Genomic DNA, 21,875 nt, shown 5'->3' with positions numbered 1-21,875 from the left:
TAATGTGTCAAGCACATTAATTTTATATGTAAATCCACGCCGCCTATGACAAATTGTTAAACTAAACGAAAAGCAGAAAGCAGTGTGCGTACGGACTACGTCAGTGACGTCAACTCGTTACATTACGTGAAACCCTTGCGCGCAACAGCCAATCCTGCTTCTTGCTGTTGATCACCCGGCAGAAACAAAACTAGCTAGGTTACATTAAAAAAACAACAACAGCTAACGTTAGTTATAAAGAAATCGTTCATTTTATTTCACTTTCTGGAGCAGGGGGTGAGTGACTGTAGATTAATATTAAAACACAATTTTTAAGAAAAGTAGCTAGGGTTATAGTGTCTACCTTAGTTGTTTTGCCATAACAGGTTTGTAACGTTAATATAGCTGACTTACATTACCAATAAAAATAGCCGATGAGGTTGCTGTTTCTCTCTCTTGCTTACAGATTAAGATGCTTTCTACTGGAGATGTCCAAGGTTGTCTTCGTAAACTGGAAACTCTCCTGCGGGTGATAAAGTATACAGGATATGTCGACTACAATGGGTAATTTAACGCTAACGTTAGGCCATTAAACTGCCAGTAACGCTACTTCAGGGACACAAAGGCCCTCATAACAACACACGACATAACAAGTTAATAACAAAACAACACATTTATGCCTAAGTGAAGCTTTTTAAAAGCTCACCAGCCCTACTTACATTCACCGGTGCTATTGGTGCAAGAACCCTTATAACGCCACAAGTTAATATTTAACTAACCTAGCATAACGTAAAAAGAAATCAGTTAGTTAGATTAAGAGCCAATATAAAACTTTAGGTTCATCTAATTTCACCTCTACAGACTGCAGCCTTAACTTTCTCGAACGTGACTTGCGACATTAAGTTACAGTCACTAGTTTGGTCAGTAGTAGTAGCAGTAACAGCAGTAGATTTCCTATACTGCAAGCAGCACAAAATGTATTTTTTACAATTGGTTCAACCGCTAACGCCACCACTTTCCACTGTGTTGTCAGGTGTAATACATTAAATATATGCGTTACAGTTCTAACGCAAGAAAAACTCGAAAATGGAAACAAACTGACACCTTTTTGAGTGGGGCCTTGCAGTTTAAGGGACTTTTTCTCTTTTTTCCCCCTCTGTTTCAGGTACTACTACTCATTGAACATGCCCTAAAGGCTCCTATGACTTTGTGTGGAATGCCTATTGTAATGTTGCCTGTCTACCACAAGGCATCACTATCGTCCCAGTGTAGTGCAATAACCTGTTTCGACCCTCAGCGTTTTCTTTTTTGTCATATTTTGTGGAAGACTCAGTGTGGGTCAAAACTGGTCGGTGTTTTGTCCATTTGATACTCTGACACGCCCAAATCAATCAAGGCATTTTAACTACATCCTTGGTTCGGTGTGAGTGTGCCAGAAGTTGATTGTTACTCTCTGCCCAAACACAACTGTGTGAACTTGATTTTAGCACTCCTATGAGCAGTGTCAACTACTTTTTAGCAGTGTGCAGTGTGAACATCACATATCAGATTCTCCATTTTCCCAGTTGCAGTTTTTCTCACAATCTTGCATGTTGTTATTTGTTTCTCCACCAGCCTTTCCAAAGGAGATCCCTCAGCTTTTCTACCAATAGTGAGCTTCACCCTCACCTCCTTCTCTCCACCTTTTGCTGAGCAACTAATGGCGACTGGACTGGAGCTGACTGGCAAAACTGACCTCCGATTTACTGACACTCTTTATAAGGTAACACGCACACATTATGAGTGCTGTGTTTTCTCAGGTGCACAACTGTCGCATGCAGTATTACAAAATGCTGTTGAGTTTCTTAATCGACATTCGTCCCCTCTCTCTATGATGCACAGTGACTACTAACCTAGTGTACAGCAGATTTTTACTTACTGCGCTCACAATTTTTCTACTAGCCTGTGGTGGTCCGTTCAACTGAGAGTGTTTTTTTGTGTGTGTGTAGGTACTACGAGATATCTTCCACTATAAGCCCATACTGACCATGCAGCAGTTTCTCCAGTGGGGTTTCTCTCAAAGGAAAATCTCTCTCATTTGTGACATCATTAACTTGGTTCTGCAGAAACACAACCAACTGAAGAAGGTACAGAGCCTTTTAATGGTTTATTTTTATTTACATGCATGTCTATGTGTGTCTTAAATGTAGATTACATAATCTGTAATTAAACCACTCAATTGATTGTCATCAGTCATTTTTTATTGGTTGTCAATCTCAAGAGGGCAGGTCTTAACTAGTATGAGCCAACCAGGGGGCAGATGCCAGGGAGGTGAGAGTAGAGAAAGAAGAGAGGAGTGTGGTGTACTGTGGAGAGTGCAACTCTTTTTTAGTTGACCCTTGATGGACAATGAATGATAACCCTCATCCCTGAAGTATTTTAGTTTAGTTTCTGTCTGCGTCTATTTGCTAATTTAAATGAACTGAAACCAATACAAGCTCATTGCACGATTATGCCCAGCCACACAGTCAAGTGGACGACACTGTGGGGAACGAGTGGAGCGACAGTGGAAACCCTAACCCTAACCCCTAACCCTGTCTTGTTGATTGACAACCAAGGCATTTAGTGAATGTATGGTCTGTTAGTAGCTGTTACAGCCATAAGGCTTTGCTGTAATCTCCCAGATCTAAATCAAATCATGTGACAAGTACTACCTGTGCCGTGTCAGTAATGAAGTTTAGAGAAGACCTGAAATATCAAAACAGTAGACAAAAAACATTCAACAAACAGAAGTTTTGTATCCAATAGAATTGTGTGTGTATGTGTGTTGTAGCCCAGAGTCAGATGTCCTGCTTTATACAAGGATGGCAGAGGAGAAGCTCATCTAACGCTGACTGGTGCAGATACTGTAAGTATAGTGTAAATTGCTATACCACCACTAAAAGTACGAAGTACTGTATAGTATTGCACACCACTCAATTATCTTGATCAGGGTTTCCCAAACCTCTGCTGGAGTACCCCTTGTCCTGCATGTTTTAGATCGCTCCATGATCAGCTCGTTATGAAATCCGCTATGAAGCTGCTTGACAACAAGCTGATCATTAAAATCAGCTGTGTTGGAGCAGGGAGAGATCTAAAACATGCAGGACAAGGGGTACTCCAGGTGAGGTTTGGGACGCAGATCTAGATAATATAGTAAGTGGTGTACAGCTGTGGCTCTTAAATTTTTTTTAGCATATGAGGGCTAAAATACAGCAATGCCTACTACTTTCATCACAGAAATGCATATGCACAGTGATGAACAATTCAACAAAAAAAGGGAGGGCCTTGAATGTGCTTACCAGAAGGTGTGTTTGTTTACCTGAAAGCCACTCATACTTTTAGACCGTTACTTGCATTGAACAGCTGGCACATGGTCACAGTCACATTAAAGCTACCTTAATGTCACTGAAATATACAGGAGCATTAACAAGGATGCCAAAAGGTAAATAATTGTTAGCAGGTAGGAGGGTGCTGTTGACAGAAAGGTGTGATGAGTGAGACATTATTAAAAAAAGAAACTGAAATATCACATGGTCACAACTATTCAGACCCTTTGCTCAGTATTGAGCAGAAGCACCCTTTTGAGCTAGTACAGCCATGAGTCTTCTTGGGAATAATGCAACAAGTGTTTCACACCTGGATTTGGGGATCCTCTGCCATTCTTCCTTGCAGATCCTTTCCAGTTCCGTCAGGTTGCATGGTGAATTGCTGGTGTTGGTGGACAGCAATTTTTCAGGTCTCTCCAGAGATGCTCAATTGGGTTTAGGTCAGGGCTCTGGCTGGGCCAGTCAAGAATGGTCAGAGTTGTTCCGAAGCCACTCCTTTTGTTATTTCAGCTGTGTGCTTAGGGTCATTGTCTTGTTGGAAGGTGAACCTTTGGCACAATCTGAGGTCCTGAGCACTCTGGAAGAGGTTTTCTTCCAGGATCTCTCTGTACTTGGCTGCATTCATCTTTCCTTCAATTGCAACCAGTCGTCCTGTCCCTGCAGCTGAAAAACACCCCCATAGCATGATGCTGTCACCACCATGTTTCACTGTTGGGATTGTATTGGGCAGGTGATGAGCAGTGCCTGGTTTTCTCCACACATACCGCTTAGAATTAACGCCAAAAAGTTCAATCTTGGTCTCATCAGACCAGAGGATCTTATTTCTCATAGTCTGGGAGTCCTTCATGTGTTTTTTGGCAAACTCTATGCAGGCTTTCATATGTTTCGCACTGAGGAGAGGCTTCCGTCGGGCCACTCTGCCATAAAGCCCCGACGGGTGGAGGCCTGCAGTGATAGTTGACTTTCTGGAACTTTCCCCCATCTCCCTACTGCATCTCTGGAGCTTAGCCACAGTGATCTTTGGGTTCTTCTTTACCTCTCTCACCAAGGCTCTTCTCCCACGATTGCTCAGTTTGGCTGGACGGCCAGGTCTAGGAAGAGTTCTGGTCGTCCCAAACTTCTTCCATTTAAGGATTATGGAGGCCTCTGTGCTCTTAGGAACCTTGAGTGTTGCAGAAATTCTTTTGTAACCTTGGCCAGGTCCGTGCCACAATTCTGTCTCTGAGCTCCTTGGGCAGTTCCTTCGATCTCATGATTCTCATTTGCATGCACTGTGAGCTGTAAGGTCTTATATAGACAGGTGTGTGCCTTTCCTAATCAAGTCCAATCAGTTTAATTAAACACAGCTGGACTCCAATGAAGGAGTAGAACCATCTCAAGGAGGATCAGAAGAAATGGACAGCATGTGAGTTAAATATGAGTGTCACAGCAAAGGGTCTGAATACTTATGACCATGTGATATTTCAGTTTTTCTTTTTTAACAACTTTGCAAAGATTTCTACATTTCTGTTTTTTTCTGTCAAGATGGGGTGTTGAATGTACATTAATGAGAAATAAAATGAACTTTTTTGATTTTAGCAAATGGCTGCAATGAAACAAAGAGTGAAAAATTTAAAGGTGTCTGAATACTTATCGTACCCACTGTACACATTTTATGGCTGACTAAATGAATGTAAGGGAAAGGCTCACTTTTACAACTACACTGCTGGTTCAATCACTGGTTACCGACACAGATTCCTTCCTTTTAAAGGGGAAGGCTCTCCCGGTAACGCAGGTGCAGTTACCGTGCGTTCAGACTGCCGCGGCGAGAGCTTCAAAATTCGCTCTGGCTGCCCTGCCAACAACGCTGTAGAAAGATTCGTCGAAAGATGAAATCGGTGGCAAAGTTCAATCGAATGTGTGGTAACAAAATACAAGCGCAGGACTTCTAATTCCGCCACTGCTCACAGCCACCTTACATAGAAGATGAATTCAATTCATTTGAATTTTATTTATATAACGCCAATTCATAACAAAAGTTAACTCATTGCACTTTTCCTATAGAGCAGGTCTAGACTGTACTTAGTTTAAGAGGCAGAAACCTTGGGCAGAACCAGACTCAGGGTGGGCGGACAACTGCCGCTGCTGGTTTGGGTAGGGGGAGCACAATGCAAATTCCACCTAGAATTTTAAAATAATATGAGTTTGTGGTAGTATATGGCCACACACTATAATAAATGTGATGGTAGTGGTAATATTAATAAAGTAATAATAATAGGAATGATAGATAGGAATAATAATGATAATAATAGTAATAAGACTAATAATAACAAGGTGGCCCACAATCTATGATCCGTCTCTGCAGCTCCAGAGGCAGAAATACCTGCTGAAAGTGACAGAGGGAGAGAGGAGAGAGACAAGAAAGCAAAGCAAAGAAAACTACGGGAAACAGAAGATCTTGAGTTAGTAACATGAATTAATGGGATAAAAATGCAATACAGATGGAGAGGGAGAGGAGGAAAGAGGAGCTCAGTGCATCATGGGAAGTCTCCCGGCAGTCTAGGCCTATAGTTGCATAACTAAGGGATGGTTCCGAACTCACCCAAGCCAGCCCTAACTATAAGCTTTATCAAAGAGGAAAGTCTTAAGCCTACTCTTAATTGTGGAGATGGTGTCTGCCTCCCGAACCCAAACTGGGACCTCTAGGAACCACAAGTAACCCTGCATTCTGGGAGCGCAGTGTTCTAATGGGGTAATAAGGTATTATGAGCTCTTTAAGATATGATGGTGCCTGACCATTAAGAGCTTTGTAGATGAGGAGAAGGATTTTAAATTTTATTCTGGATTCTACAGTGCAGAGAAGCTAATATTGGAGAAATATGATCTCTTTTCCTAGTTCTTGTCAATACATGTACCACAGCATTCTGGATCAACTGGAGAGTCTTAAGAGACTTATTTGGGCATAATAATAATTCCTGATAATAAGAAATTGCAATAATCCAGCCTAGAAGTAACAGATGCATGCATTAGTTTTTCGGCATCATTTTGAGACAGGATGTGCCTGATTTGTGCAATGTTATGTAAATGAAAGAAGGCAGTCCTTGAAGTTTGTTTCATGTGGGAGTTAAAGGATAAATCCTGATCAAAGATAACTCTGAGGTTCCTTACAGTGGTGCTATAGGCCAGGGCAATGTCATCTAGAGTAACTTTTCTTTAGATAACGTTTCTCTGAGGTGTTTTGGGCCTAGTACAATAACTTCAGTTTTGTCCGATCAGAAAATTGCAGGTCATCCAGGTTTTTATGTCCTTAAGGCATGCTTGAAGTTTAGCTGATTAGTTTCATCTGGCTTGATCGACAGATATAATTGGGTATTGTCCACATAACAATGAAAGTTTTTGGAGTGTTTCCTAATAATATTGTCTAAAGGAAGCATATATAAATATATTAATTACAGCTATTTTAAAAGACTGTGGGACATAGCCTGTTAATAAAGACAGATTGATCATATCCAGTAAAGAAGCGCTAAGGGTAAAATTTCTTTAAGCCGCCTAGTTGGAATGGGGTCTAAGAGACAGGTTGATGGCTTAGATGAAGAAATTTATGTTAGTTGAAGAAGGTCGATAGGAGAAAAGCAGTCTAAATATATATCAGGTTTTATAGCTGTTTCTAAGGTTCCTGTGTTTGAAAATCAGTACCGGTTGGGGGCAGGACGTGATGAAGTTTTATTATATCTGTATTTTTTTAAAAAGCTCATGGAGTCGTTACTACTGAGGGCTATAGGAATACATGGCTCAATAGAGCTGTGACTCTCTGTCAGCTGGGCTACAGTGCTGAAAAGAAACCTGGGTTTGTTTTTATTTTCCTCGATTAATGATGAGTAGTAAGCTGCTCTGGCATTACGGAGGGCTTTCCTATGTTTTAAGACTATCTTTCCAGACTAAACGAGATTCCAGGTTGCTGGAACGCCATTTCCTACAAAAAATCCTAAATTAAGAGCCTTTCAGGAGTCGGGCTCTTCTTTGGGAGCTGAGCCAAAAGAGCCGGCTCTCTGAAAAAAGCCGAACTTCCCATCACTACTGGACACCACCTCGACAGTCAGCGGCAGAATGAAGACATGCGGCTAAACATGTCATCACTGGTCAGGTTTGGCAGGGGCCCAGAGAAAACTACGGAGTCCGACATTGTCTTTGCATATGTACACACCGACTCAACATTAACTTTAGTGACCTCCGATTGGCGTAATCGGGAGTCGTTCCTGCCGACGTGAATAACAATCTTACTATATTTACGTTTATCCTTTGCCAGCAGTTCACTAAGCCTCGCCTCCAACTCTACAAATAAACTACATTTATTACGTGTACCATTATCACTAAAGGAGGCAGAGGAATAGATAAACATATGACACACCGAGCAGGAGCGTGAGAGGGAAAGAGAGAAGCCATTGGTACTAAATCACAGCCGCCCTACGCCCTATAGCAGATAGTTAGTCACTGTACTGAAGAATCGAACAAAATGAACTGTGATGAGCTAGAGCAGTAAAAATACGCTACTAATAACACACAAACACCGGTGACCGGAAATGTGACAATACGCTTACCGCAGCACGTTAGCACAAAAATATGACTTCCGGTCACTTTGACGCTCTCGTCGGCGGTGGTCTGAACGCCCAGTTAGGCTGTCGGTGTGGTAACCAGAGGTGGAAGAAGTATTCAGGTCCATTACTTAAGCAAAAGTACTAATACCAACCCCACTGTGAAAATACTCCAATACAAGTAAAAGTTCTGCATTCAAAACCCTACTAAGGTAAACGTATGTAAGCATTATAGCAAAATGTACTTAGCCTACTCATTGTGCAGTAAAATGGTCCCTGTCAGTGTTTTACTATTATATATGATGTTTCTGGATTAATATTACTGCTGCTTTAATGTGTATGTTGCATTTTACTGTTGTAGATGTTTAGGTTGAGCTAATTTTAACTACTTTATATACTGTTGGGTAGTTTAATCTACAGCAACGCATCATATTCTACAAGGTCATCATATGTTTGCACTATTTGAGAATTTACAGTATGTTATTTTAGACAAAATGTGTATATTGAGATATATACAGAATAATTTGACTGAACTAGACAAACAATACATAAAAACTAGCTAGCCATCTACATGTATGTCCAATGCTTTCAAGCCATCTCATGGTGTAGCAGTAAGTCTTCCTTCAGTCCACATTGCCCAATATTTGTTTGGAAGCTAGAAACATATTTTCTTGTCTGTCCAGTTATTTTGTCCAGGAGGACTTCAATGACAGGCTAGAGAGGATTACATTAACATATATATTCTTAAAAAGTTTTTTCAATATTAAGCAGAAAAATACTCCTCTCTTCTCTACAGAAAAAAAAAAAATTATTAAGACAGTTTTTGAGTTCAAAATTTACCACATGAAGGTTATGAGGTCTGCTCCCCAATTTTGATCAATTTGTATCCTTGATTTTGTGATTTAGCTTCCCCTTTTTCTGTTCTGACAGGTAAAAGGGCTAGATCTGGCTAACTTTATCAGTTCCAAGTCAGTGTCAGACTGTGTTTGGGCCTTCCAACAAAACTACAAACCTAGCTCTGTTTAAGATTTGATTCCTTTCACATAGGGGATTTTTTAGTCATTGATCTTATTACGACATCCAGCTTAATTAATAATACCAGCAACAATTGCCCCTCCAACCTTTAATCTTATTGTTTCTTGATCTTGCAGAGAAGGTGGTGGTGTAGGTGCTATACGTAATATTATATTATATATTTAATATAATATAATATGTTTTGCACTTGTGAGAGAAAACATAATCAGGACACAATTAATTTTACAATGTGTGTGTGTGTGTCTGAAATTTGTAGGGTGAAGAACACCTCCAGTCTGCTGCAGAACACTGAATTCACTGAATGATCATCATCTTAGTTTGGGTTTTGGTGCACTTTTCTGTCTTCTTGGCATTGTTAATGGCCCTTATTAAACCTAATTATCGCTATTATGTACTTATCAGTTTGTTTTCTAGCAAGCTACTTGTAATTGTAGACAAGCCTTGAAACTCCTGTAGGTGCTTTTAACTCAAGTGAGGAAGAAACGTTGTCACCATGAAAATTAATGTGCAGGGATAACGGCCCCAACTGACAAGAGTACATTAGATGAATTCCAGAATTCCACTATGTGAGCCCTCCAAAATTAAATGCTTTATTCTTAAAACTGCAGGTGCTTGTGTGAATGTTTCTTTTTTCATTTATTAACATAATATGGTTGTGATCATATTTCTTCTTTTCCCAGTTTCTTCTTTCTGTCTATATATATATATATATATATTAGTAATTTAAACTGAAATCATGTAATTTAATGCTTGTCACCATAAATAAATCACAAATTAAATGAGACATTAAATATATAACATTAAATGTGTATTTATTTATTTTACACATATTTATACATTTTCATATTTATTCATTCATATATTAATTTATTTTATGTATTCACACTTATGTATTTATAATTGTATTTATATACTTTCATTTATCCATAGTGTAATTTGCTGCAGCAAAATAAATATGTATGTAATATGAAATATGTAAAGTTGACTTTACCAATTTGAACTTGTGCATAAGCTAAGAAGTACTTTACTATGTAGATAAATAGTAAATTGGAGACAATATTAAAACTGAATCTGAATAATTTAGTTTCTCCATTACAAGTTGTCCATATTTACGTCATCATTATTTATATCACACAGTTTGATAATGTTAATAAGATTAAGGTTTAACTGTAGATCTTGTGTCCCTATCCCCAAGCATTACCCCTATACAGCTTAAAGGCAGGTTGTCAGCCCGGGCCTTTTGCATTCTGGGTAGGCACATTAGGAAGCCTTACCCTCATGTCGTGTGTCCAGAAGAAGGGGGTATTTGCAAAGCTTTATATGGCCTCATTTGGGTGACAAAAAAATTAATTACAATCACAAAGTGTCATACTGAATAACATTTTATGCAATTAAGATTATATATATATATAAATAAATAAATAATAATAAACTATTAATGTATTCTTATATTTATGAATTGAAGTTAAGACAAGGAACATTTAATACAAATGTAAACTAAGAGTTAACTTTTTAAAATATGGATGTGGATGTACCAAATGTATATGATCAAAAGAATATCAATTGACCCATTTAAAACTAGAAAGCATTTAAGAGAGCACACTTCCAACTAAAGCTATACAATTATTTTTTTAAAATTAGCATCTGGTTCTACATTAAAATACACACAGACCATTTTTCAACTGAGTACAATAAATATAATTAATAACAGTGAAAAGGTTCAAAATGCTCCCTTGCAATGTTGAGAAAAAACAAAGCAACAAAAAGATTTGTCACTCAATCCTTGGCCCATGTTTACCAGATTTCATCAAAATCTCTCTTACCTGAGGGGTATACTATGAAGCGAGATTAATGAGGTATGTTGAGTCTAAAGCCAGAGTTTTAAATGTCACGAAGGTGGCTCTCTTTTAACCTGGCTAGATCATCATGGTAATTTATGCTGCACCACCTAATCTGCTCCGGAGATTATGTTTAGAGTTTGGGATTTAAATCGTTTGTAAAAAGCACTGCCCTTTTAATAATTCTTTTCCTGACGATATTCTCCATGAGCGTTATCGATTCTCAGCTGAGGGAATAAATTATATATGTAAACCTGTTGAGCCATATGTTGCCAATGCCAATGAACGAAGCCTTGCAGTTACAGTAGCGGAAAATGCATGCATCATGTTGCCACAGGAACCTACATGCATTCAGTTGCTTATACAGAAAATGCATAGGCCTACTTATGTTTTTATGCTTGGTCTTGATTTGCTGCCAAGTCTGTTTTAAACTGGTGGTATTGCAGCTAATAGAAGACAGGAGAAAATTGATTAGTCTACTGATATTTATCACAGAGAATATTCAATTAATAAAATTAATTTCATTTTGATTTGGCCAAAAAAAAAAAAAAAGATTTTTCCACATATCCAGTGTCAGACCAAAAGCACTTCTTCAGTATGTTTAAATGTATAAAGTTTAAAGTTTAAGAGCTCGGTGTGCAGCTGTCTCGTTAGAAATAAACGGCAGACATTAAAGAGTGCATTGAGTGGTAAAATAAATATATGAACTTACGAATTAACACAATTTTCTGCCAGCATTCCTTTCTAGTCTTATGTGCACATGCAATGTTGCTTTTTGCTATAATATTTTTTTATATTCTACATAGCTCTCCATTATAACGACCTGTTCCTCTTGACTGAAGTAGGCGGCACGCGATCTGTCCATTTTGTGCGGAAGACCAGTCAAATGATGTGTCAAACTCCCCCTTTTATGGCCCCTCAGGTTTTTGAGACATCTCACAAATAAACAAATGTGACTGAGTATGTCTTTGGCTGAGGATACTATAAATATGAACAGCTGGTTTCACATAAATGTCATGTGTTAAACCTCTAAATTGCCTCATCTTTTGTGGCCATCTGGCACGATCTGGAAAGTGGGGCAGGTGCAGTGGAGGACAAGACAGCACTTCTCTGTAGAATCTTTGGTGACCTGGAGTATCCCTATGTCATAGAATCCATGATGGCCGATGCATTTGCTGGGGAAAGGAAAAAAAAAAAAAAAAAAAAAATATATATATATATATATATATATATATATATATAAAACACACCTCACCATCGCGGCTCTAGGCCATTTTGAACGTCTTAAGACGTTTGGACCATTAAGGCTTCCTTGCTATTGGTTGGCGTAAACATACCCACCCCTTTTTGACGATCATTGTCCAGGTACTTAGCCTCTCCATAAGTGCTGTGGCGATTATATGTACTCGAAAAACCGCCGTTGGATGTTACTGTTGGCATTGATGCAGCACCAGCTACACCACAAGCACCAGCTGGCAGTGGGTGGAAATGTCAGTCGTCTCATCTGCTTGAATGGCGATAAAATCAGCGCTCTTTTCAATTTATTTATATAGCGCCAATTCATAAGTTATCTCATTGCACTTTTCCTATAGAGCAGGTCTAGACAGTACTCTTTATAATATTTACAGAGACCCAACAAATCGAGCAGAGCCAGACTCAATGGTGGGCGGCCATCCGCCACTGCCGTGTTGGGTTTTGAGAGAGAAAGAAAGAGAGAAGGGGGGTGGGGGAGAGGGAAGCACAATGCAAATTCCACCTAGAATTTTAAAATAGTAATAATGTAATGGTAGTGGTAATATTAATAAAGTAATAATAGTAGGAATGATAGTCATAGGAATAATAATGACAATAATAGTGACAAAGCCAATAACAACAATTGTAGTAGCAGTTGTCGAGCAGGAACACGGGGGCAGCAGGTGGGCCACAACCAAAGATCCAGTCTCTGCAGCTCTGGAGGTAGAAATACCTGCTGAAAGCGACAGAAGGAGAGAGGAGAGAAACGAGAAAGCACAGAAATATGGGAGAGAGAAGATGTCGAGTTAGTAACATGCAGTAATGGGATAAAAATACATACAGAGGGAGAGGAGGAGAGAAGTCTCCCGGCAGTCTAGGCCTGTAGCAGCATAACTAAGGGATGGTTCAGGACTCACCCAAGCCAACCCTAACTATAAGCTTTATCAAAGAGGAAAGTCTTAAGCCTACTCTTAAATGTGGAGATGGTGTCTGCCTCCTGAACCCAAACTGGACCCGATTCCACAGGAGAGGAGCTTGATAACTGAAGGCTCTGGCTCTCATTCTACTTTTGGAGACTCTAGGAACCACAAGTAACCCTGTATTCTGGGAACAAGTACAAAGATAACTCAGTGGTTCCTTACGGTGTTGCTGGAGGCCAGGGCAATGCCATCTAGAGCTACTATATCTTTAGATGTGTCTCGGAGGTGTTTGGGGCCAAGTACAATAACTTCAGTTTTGTCAGAGTTTAACATCAGAAAATAGCAGGTCATCCAGGTTTTTATATCCTTAAGGCATGCTTGAAGTTTAGCTAACTTTAGTTTAACTATCTGGCTTGATCGATAGATATAATTGGGTATCATCCACATAACTATGAAAGGTTATGGATGGTTTCCTAATAATATTGCCTAAAGGAAGCATATATAAAGTGAATAGAATTTGTCCAAGCACAGAACCTTGTGGACCTCCGTGACTAACTTTGGTGTGCACGGAGGACTCACCGTTCGTGTACAAACAGATCTATCTGATAGATAAGATTTAAACCAGCTTATTGCAGTTCCTTTAATACACAAAACTGCTTTCTCAAGAATCTTAGAGAGAAAGGGAAGGTTAAATATAGATCTATAGTTGGCTGAAATCCCTGGATCAAGAGTGGGCTTTTTAAGAAGAGGTTTAATTATAGCTATTTTAAAAGGACTGTGGTACATAGCCTGCTAATAAAGACAGATTGATCATATCCAGTAAAGAAGTGCTAACTAAGTGTAAAACTTCTTTAAGCCGCCTAGTTGGAATGGGGTCTAAGCGACAGGTTGATGGCTTAGATGAATTAATCGTTGAAGTTAGTTGAAGAAAGTCAATAGGAGAAAAGCAGTCTAAATATATATCAGGCTTTACAGCTGTTTCTAAGGTTCCTGTGTATTTTTTCTCTAATAATTAAAATTTTATTATTAAAGAAGCTCATGAAGTTGTTCCTACTGTAGGCTATAGGAATACATGGCTCAATAGAGCTGTGACTCTCTGTCAGCTGGGCTACAGTGCTGAAAATATTAATTAATTATAATAGTTTTTATTTTCCTCGATTAATGATGAGTAGTAAGCTGCTCTGGCATTATGGAGGGCTTTCCTATGTTTTAAGACTATCTTGCCAGACCAAACGAGATTCTTTCAGGTTGCTGGAATGCCATTTCCTTTCAAGTGTTTGCGATGTTTGCTTTAATTTGCGGGTTTGGGGGTTATACCACCTTCTTTGTTTTATTATCTTCTTTTTTAGAGGGGCGATAGAATCGAGTGTCATTCGCAGTGAGCCTGCAGCACTATCAACAAGATGGTCAATTTGGGAGGGGCTGAAATTAGCATAGGAGTCCACTGTTATATTGAGACATAGCACCAAATTAAATGCAGATGGAATTGTTTCCTTAAATTTAGCTACAGCACTATCAGATAGACATCTAGAGTAGGAGTTTTTGCCTAATTGCGTGCAGTACAGTAATAGGAGTTCAAAAGTTATTAAATAATGGTCCAAAAATGAAGGATTCTGTGGAAAGACTATTAACTCTGACAAAAGCCAAACAAATCTAATAATGAGATAAACGCAGTGCTAAGGCTATCATTTTTCAACGTCCACATTAATATTAAACTCGCCTACAATAATTACGTTATCTGTTTTAAGGATTAAACTTGATAAAAACTCAGATTCAGAATAAGGACCAGGAGCGCAGTACAATATAAACAAATAGAATTGGCTGTTGTGTTTTCCAGGTTGGGTGTGAAAGACTAAGAACAAGGCTTTCAAATGAGTGCCTCGAGGAATGTGAGCATTAATATGACTGGGTGGAGTGGATTCATTTAGGCTAACATATTTTTCATGACCAAACCAGGTTTCAGTAAGACAAAATAAGTTAATATGATACTCTAATATTAAATTGTTCACTAGTACAGCTTTAGATGACAGCGATCTGATGTTTAAGAGTCCACATTTAATCCTCCTATTTTGTTGTGCTATTTCAGGTTTTTGTTTAGGTTTTTATGTATAACTATTCAATTAAATTTTATTTATATAACGCCAATTCATAACAGAAGTTATCTCATTGCGCTTTTCCTATAGAGCAGGTCTAGACAGTACTCTTTATAATATTAAGTCGTTATAACTCCTCTTCTGTTAACTTTTGATTTTATTAATTTAAGTGGTCGGGGGGCAGACACCATCAAGGAGTTTTGGGTGGGTAACTTCTCTGGAAGCGCAGAGAAGGGTGTAGGACTGCAACTCTGCCTCCTGGTCTCAACTCTGAGTTGTCATGGTTTAGGTCCACTAATAAATTCGGCCAGATTTCTACATATGACAGCTGCTCCATCTAAAGTGGGATGAATGCCGTCTCTCCTAATCAGACCAGGTCTTCCCCAGAAAGTCAGCCAATTATCTACAAAGCCCACATCGTTTGCTGGACACCACCTCGACAGCCAGCAGCAGAATGAAGACATGCGGCTAAACATGTCATCATCTGTCAGGTTTAGTAGGGGCCCAGAGAAAACTACAGAGTTCGACATTGTCTTTGCATATGTACACACCGACTCAACATTAACTTTAGTGACCTCCGATTGGCCCAATTGGGAGTCGTTACTGCCGAAATGAATAACAATCTTCCTGTATTTACGTTTATCCTTATGCTTCCTTAATAGGTGCATTCCATATTTCAAACACAAATATTGGCAATTTGTTTAATTTATTATTATTATTATTAATTATTATTATATTCTTAATAATAATGTTTAATAATGTACGAAGCTGGGTCTGGGGGTTAACGTTAGCAAGCTAACTTCAGGCTTAACCTTAAACTGCACAATAACATGCTCTGGATAATGTTGCGATGTTCTGCATGAAACTGAGATTGAGACATTGAAAAGCACTGATTCTAAAAGCATTAACGTTAGCTTTGAAAAATGGCATGCCTGAATGTGGTTATGTTAGTGAAGCAAGCAACCGTAAAGATAACATTACCCCGGTTGAGGTTAGTTATAGTAAGGCTAGCTTGGTTTGACGTTAAATGTTTGGTGGTGCTAACATGCTAAATTTTTACGCATTAACACAACAAAAATTGACGCGTTAACACGTCAGGTAGATTTTCTACATCTTAAGACGTCACGGTTTTTGGCGTCTTAACACGCAAATACCTGTCTCAGCCAATGGGTTGTTCCATTCTTGTCTAAAGTCTTAGGCACAGTGATTTTTGTTCCCAGGTGAATAGTTCATGGAGCACACAAACCAAAATATTAGGTTAATCTATGGCTCACCTTGAGTGCCAGCAGTTAACTATATCATGATTATGCACGTTTTATCCCATTCAATTTCAACTTTAATATAAATGTGAATAACAATCATTTACACATCTGTGTCTGCTTGTGATGTAACCAGTCCTACCGAGAGGCGTCACTATGCATATTCACATTTTTGTGACATCAATGAATGAGGATTAGTGACCAGCAAGTATGAGAAACCATGTATAATGCTGTGTGCTTTATCTTTAACATGGAATTCCACTTTATATTGATGATCCTGTAATGTTTTGGTATGTACTTATCAGTGGCTTACATACGCTACACAATATTCAGAGGGAAAAGAAAAATCGATTTTTTTGAGATTCTACCATTCCCTATTTCCTGGGGCTCAGATGTTACATATTAAGTTAATTATGACAGGCAGAGCACTGCTGTAGTCCTCAATGATGTTATGGAGGGATTTTGTCTGAAATACTCTAAGCTCAATGTATACAAAACAAATGAGTTAGTAGTGGGCTATAGATGGCAATCCTGAGTCTTGAGGAGTTTGGTGGCTCACTTCCTTCACTTCATTTTCTCAGGGATACGCACAAGTTTCAGTCTGATATGGTTCAAGTGATTTTGAGGGTTGAGCATTTATAATTTGCAAAAAATAAATCCTGAAAACTCAATAAATACAAAATATTACACAGGAATAAATACAATAAACATTATATATTGGCTGTAAGAACCAAATACATTGTTGAAATAACCTGAATGTAATTATTTCCTTTTTTGTACATTGGGTGTTGCTGTGCTACTATCAAGAGCTCATGTTAAGTCAAGGTAGGAAGTCACTCCTGTCATCAGGTGTTTGACCTCGGAAGGGCAAAAGAACGCTGTGGCGCTAAAAAGTTTGTTTGTCATGCTGTAGGAAGAGTGTTTGGTTTTCGATGAAACTGGAAAATGCACTTTGTTCACATTTAAGCACGGTGGAGGAAATAAAGAGATTGTTATTCTGCAACCAAACAACGCCCTGTGGATTCTGTACTGAACGCAACACACAATGAACAGTAACATCAAGCTAAAGCTAAGCTCGTCAATCAGGTCACTCCTGGGTTGGACATCTTAGTAGCTAAGTAATAGGCTGAGCTCCTTTAATAATGTCAATAAATCCATTAATCCAAGAATTCAATACAATGGACTTGACTCAGAACTAGAGAGAAAGAGAGTGTGTGTGTGAGTGCGTGCGCGCTTGTGTGTGAGGACTCATATGAGGCTCACTGTTTTGTACTTGTTCCCATAAAAATATGTGTGTGTGTACTCAATATAACAACAATATAATGTCTCAAAATAATCACAGGCAGCTGACAAAATGTCTGTGTATCAATATCTGTATAGGTGAATAATGACTCCTATTGGAACTTGACTTCATACCAACCATTCACTGGTGGATAAAAATAACAGTCTTCCTTGTATTCTCTGCATATCTAACTCCAAAGATGAAATAGATCCCCAGTAGGGCACCAAATCCCACTGAGATATCATCTGGCTCCTCTATGTGAAGAGAGATTTCACCTCCAGCACTAAAGGGGTTCCCGCTCACCAGCAGCACAGGTGTTGGAGCCTTCGGCACCTATGAAAAGCACACAACAAATACAGTACCTGACATGAATATATGATATTTACAATGTGGTGTTCAAGCACTATTAGTGTGATTTAACAGGCTGCAGTGGCAGCTGAAAACTTACATTGGCAATTAAGGAGATATCACTGTGGCAAAGAGAATCTCCAGCAGCTGTCTAGTAAGACAGAAAAAAATAAAACGTAATCATTAAATTAGAACCAGTTTTTGATTTTTATTTAATAATGTAAAGTGAATACAAATGTAGCACACAGACATTGATTTTCCTTTGTGTTATCACAGATAAATTCTTAACATTGTCTGAGCAAGGTGTGGGCTTCTGGTTTGTAGCTCCTGAAGCTCCAGTCTCTCTAACAGTTAGGATGATCAACAGTAACAATTACTACGACCTTATTGAACTTAAATTGCAAGAGTTGTTTGTCTTGAGGCAAAAGCTTGTAGTGTGCAGCAGGCTTTAGGGTGGTTACTACTTGAATTGCAGCATCCCCGACAGCAGCCATCTGGATGGATGAGAAAGAAAATCAGACAAAGTTATGCAAGTGTAAGGTTAGGATGGACAACAGTAACAATGTCATCCTGCGAGCTACTGCTTGTGAAAATCAGGCAAAACAAACTATGGGCTTAATTTCATCACAGGTTATTCATTATTTTAATTTCCACTTGTGAAGAGAATAAGCTTCTGATTTGCTTGTGGAATAATCAACACTTACCATGGCTTCCTTTGCTGGTTGTTGTGCCTGTGATGAGTTCCCTTCTGCTGAAGACACCGACAGTACTGTACTCTACCTCAGGACTGACAAGTGGGTTTTGCTCCTTTTTAGACTTAAGCATTCCTAACCAAGAATCCTATGAATGATAGTACAAGAAACTTCACAGAGAATGACTAACACAAACATGGTACTTTAGCACAAACATTGTACTGCCTACTGGTTGGGTACCTTTGAAAAGAAACAATGAGCATATTAATTATTTAAATGATTAATAATAGCAGTGTTTCTCTGTAAATGTTTTGTAAAACTGTTAGTCTACATGACCCTAAGTCATTAAACTGGACATTGATCATCATCACTGCAATACTTGAAATAATTGTGCAATATTCTCTGTTTAGTAATGCTGTGCAATATACTCTTTTCAGTTTAAAATTCCCTATTTATTGATATTTATTCATACTTCTAATACTGCTGTGCAATATCCACCGTCTCATAATCATCTTAATAAGCTACACTTAACTTGACAGTTCATGCACTATTACTTACTACTTATATTATTACATTGTATTATTATACCGTACATACTTATCATCAACCGGTAAATCCATTTTGTACTTTACACTTATTTTAATTTTATACTTATATTCACTTGGTACTTAATTTATCTTACCTGTATTATAGTGTATTATATTCTGATTTGCTTAGAACTTCTATTCCTGTGTGCACTGACGTGACAGTGAGCTGCTGCAACAAAAGAGTTTCCCCTCTGGGATCAATAAAGTATTTCTGATTCTGAAAACCAACAACAAAATAATGTTATTATAAAGTTTCTAACACATCATGACAAGCCACCAGCGTTCAGTAACACTGATCAGATTATTATGGTTGTAACATTTAGGTGGTACCATGTGGGTGAGACCCTACCCAGATAGGCCTTTGTTTATGTTGCAGAGTTGAGAAAGCTAGTTAGTCAATGTATGCCTATGACTACTCGATGTACATGTAGGAATACATTCTTTGGCTTCATCTGTTCGTGAAACCGAGGAAACTTACGAGGCCGTGGTTGATCTTCCCCAATCTCCTGACAAAATTCCAAGATCAGATCCAACAACTGGTCAGCTAACTCCGGCTCAACATGTCTTCCTCTTGCCCACCGGAGACTTGCTTCCATTGTTTGCATTCTAGGTTGGAAATAAACACAGTAACGTTAAGCAAAGCAACAGGCTAAGTAAAGGACAAAAACACACACAGGCTAACATTATAAGATTCAGACCAGCCACTTTATCAAGTACCAGTTACCCACAAAGTTTAAAAAGACTGCTGTTATGTCAAATTAATGTTTTAACAAAAGTACAGCTTGGGTAGTGTGAGAATCAAAAACTTAAAACGAAGATTGCTTGCCTATTATATTAATACCATGTTGAAACTTTTGTACACACACACACACACACACACACACACACACACACAGCATGAGGCTTAACAATTCAAAGTGTTGTCCTGCAGACTTGCTGACTGCGGGGAAAAGTTGATTAGCTGTTGCAAACAGGCTTACATTTATACAAAGAAACAGGGAGATCAGAAAGAACATCATGTACTGAGGACAGTATGTATTGTAATGGCCATGAGAGGAGAAGTATCAGTTGTGGGGAACGAAGCAGAGACTTTAGCAACTTACAAACAGATGAAGTGTAGGATTCCTCCACTAGGGCGCTGTCTCCAAACGAAGGGTGGAATCGTGTGGCAAGAGGCTGGGACCAGCCTGTGCACCACCGAAGGGAGAGCTAAGTCTAAACCACAGCTCCTCCCCTCTGTAGAAACCTATCAGATAGTTGTGCATTTTCATTTAAAACTCTGTGTAATATTAAGAATAGCATTATTTTTTAGGATGATGACTACAGATTAACAGCGTGCTAACTGTGGTTTTCTGAATAGAAAAGATCCTTGTACAAGATGCTTTTGATCCTCCAATGTTTTAATAAATGCCAAATTAAGGAATAGCTTCTCTCCAGACTTTTCTTTTGCAAATAAACGAACGCGCTGACAACGTGGTCTAACATTAGCTTTTTCCGAACCTCAGCTGATTTACCTACAACAGAGAGTTAGCAATTAACGTTACAACGGGGTTAGCCATTACAGCATAAAGCTAGTGATTTTACCTTGCCAAAGCTGCTTGGTCTGTTGCCCCATCGTCCGATGTTGCTAGTCTTGTGCACTCCCTAAATGTGCGGTTGCAATTGCACAAAAACTTCCACAGAGCCATCACCAAACTAGCTTTCTTCTCCACTTCAATCTGAATCTTCGCTGTTTCCCCGCTGAAAGTTTAGATTGGCTTCTTCTAAACCTAAATTCTGGTTTACGTTTCATACACAGAATTTCCTTTGCGGTATACGTAGATTCCTGTAACGTGTGCCTGGATGCCCACATTAGTAATTTATGCACAAACGTAGGTCCCATGCTCACTTGCGTTGTGGTTCGACATCATTGATTCCATCTTCCTCATGAATATGTACGAGTGCCTTCATTCAGGGTCCCTGATTGGCCACTACCAGAAAAGCCACGTTAAGACGTCAATTTTTGTTGTGTTAACGTGTAGAAATATTTTACGTTAACACGCATTTTCATGTTGTCTAAACAAGACAAGACGTTACTTGCGCAAATATTTCCATATTAAACTAGCTTGTTAAATGACACGTGTGTGATGTTTTTGTGTGTGAATGAGATTTTGAAGTGTAACTAAACCCCTAAATTCTGCTAGCTGCCTCCCTCCCAGCATATTCAAAAAATGCAGCAGAGTGGCTATGCGCAACCGCTGTAGGGGTCAGTGTGTGACACGGGAGGTAAGGCGATACCGACCATAGTGACAGACAGACTGACCACCGCAGTCATATAAAGCTGGTAGTCAGCCCATTCTGGCCACTAGCTAGCAAATACTAACAGTGTGTAGAGTCACTCAGTCGACGTTGGTGTCATAGGAGAGGATCTGCCTCCAGATCAGCCAATAGCAAAATTCAATTGCAATAGCCGGGTTTCAACCTGTAGAGGGCAGTCTATATGCATATTTATAACACAATATGTAGAATTCAAATATTTTCCACTAAAAGTTGGATCTGAATCCATCAATAACACTATTAAATACCCATATGCATTGGTTTTCAGCTGTTTGGGGGTTTAGTTACACTTTAAGCTTTGTGTCCTGATAGTATACTTTTTGGCAGCGGTAGAAGAAGAATTTGGCTCCTTGAGTAAAAGTAGCAATACCAATG

General features: G+C 38.9%; 1 protein-coding gene and 1 long non-coding RNA gene across 5 annotated transcripts; one reads left to right on the top strand and one right to left on the bottom strand.

The window, feature by feature from the left end:
• Window positions 1–127: 127 nt before the first annotated feature.
• Window positions 128–9,539, top strand: cep44 (centrosomal protein 44). Of its 2 annotated transcripts, XM_044190273.1 has the most exons (7): window positions 128–276; window positions 446–543; window positions 1,594–1,741; window positions 1,968–2,105; window positions 2,792–2,866; window positions 5,671–5,767; window positions 9,189–9,539. In XM_044190273.1, the coding sequence occupies exons 2-7, from the start codon at window positions 452–454 to the stop codon at window positions 9,191–9,193; spliced, it is 555 nt and encodes a 184-aa protein (XP_044046208.1). In that variant the 5' UTR covers window positions 128–276; window positions 446–451; the 3' UTR covers window positions 9,194–9,539. The 2 variants fall into 2 exon arrangements, with proteins under 2 accessions (XP_044046208.1, XP_044046210.1); XM_044190275.1 differs by lacking the exon at window positions 5,671–5,767.
• A 3,159-nt stretch (window positions 9,540–12,698) lies between these two features.
• LOC122873798 lies at window positions 12,699–21,474 on the bottom strand. Of its 3 annotated transcripts, XR_006377514.1 has the most exons (6): window positions 20,769–21,474; window positions 19,663–19,790; window positions 18,610–18,745; window positions 18,006–18,399; window positions 17,696–17,890; window positions 12,699–12,739 (listed from the first exon to the last, which is right to left on the bottom strand). It is a non-coding gene; the product is annotated as an uncharacterized LOC122873798 (long non-coding RNA). The 3 variants fall into 3 exon arrangements; XR_006377512.1 differs by lacking the exon at window positions 12,699–12,739 and having other exon boundaries at window positions 16,917–17,890; window positions 20,769–21,463; XR_006377513.1 differs by lacking the exons at window positions 12,699–12,739; window positions 20,769–21,474 and adding an exon at window positions 20,288–20,347 and having other exon boundaries at window positions 16,917–17,890.
• Between the last annotated feature and the right edge of the window lie 401 nt (window positions 21,475–21,875).

This window comes from Siniperca chuatsi, linkage group LG3, assembly GCF_020085105.1.
Source record: "Siniperca chuatsi isolate FFG_IHB_CAS linkage group LG3, ASM2008510v1, whole genome shotgun sequence".
Lineage (NCBI taxonomy): Eukaryota > Metazoa > Chordata > Actinopteri > Centrarchiformes > Sinipercidae > Siniperca > Siniperca chuatsi.
The sequence above is the reverse complement of the archived record's forward strand: the minus strand, read 5'-3'. Positions and strand labels throughout refer to the sequence as shown.

Bases quoted from the DNA above. Each gene is read 5' to 3' on its own strand.
- cep44 (XM_044190273.1), top strand. From the start codon at position 452: ATGCTTTCTACTGGAGATGTCCAAGGTTGTCTTCGTAAACTGGAAACT. The intron at 544-1,593 runs GTAATTTAACGC...TTTCTCCACCAG, and splicing joins GGATATGTCGACTACAATGG to CCTTTCCAAAGGAGATCCCT. The intron at 2,106-2,791 runs GTACAGAGCCTT...TGTGTGTTGTAG, and splicing joins AACACAACCAACTGAAGAAG to CCCAGAGTCAGATGTCCTGC.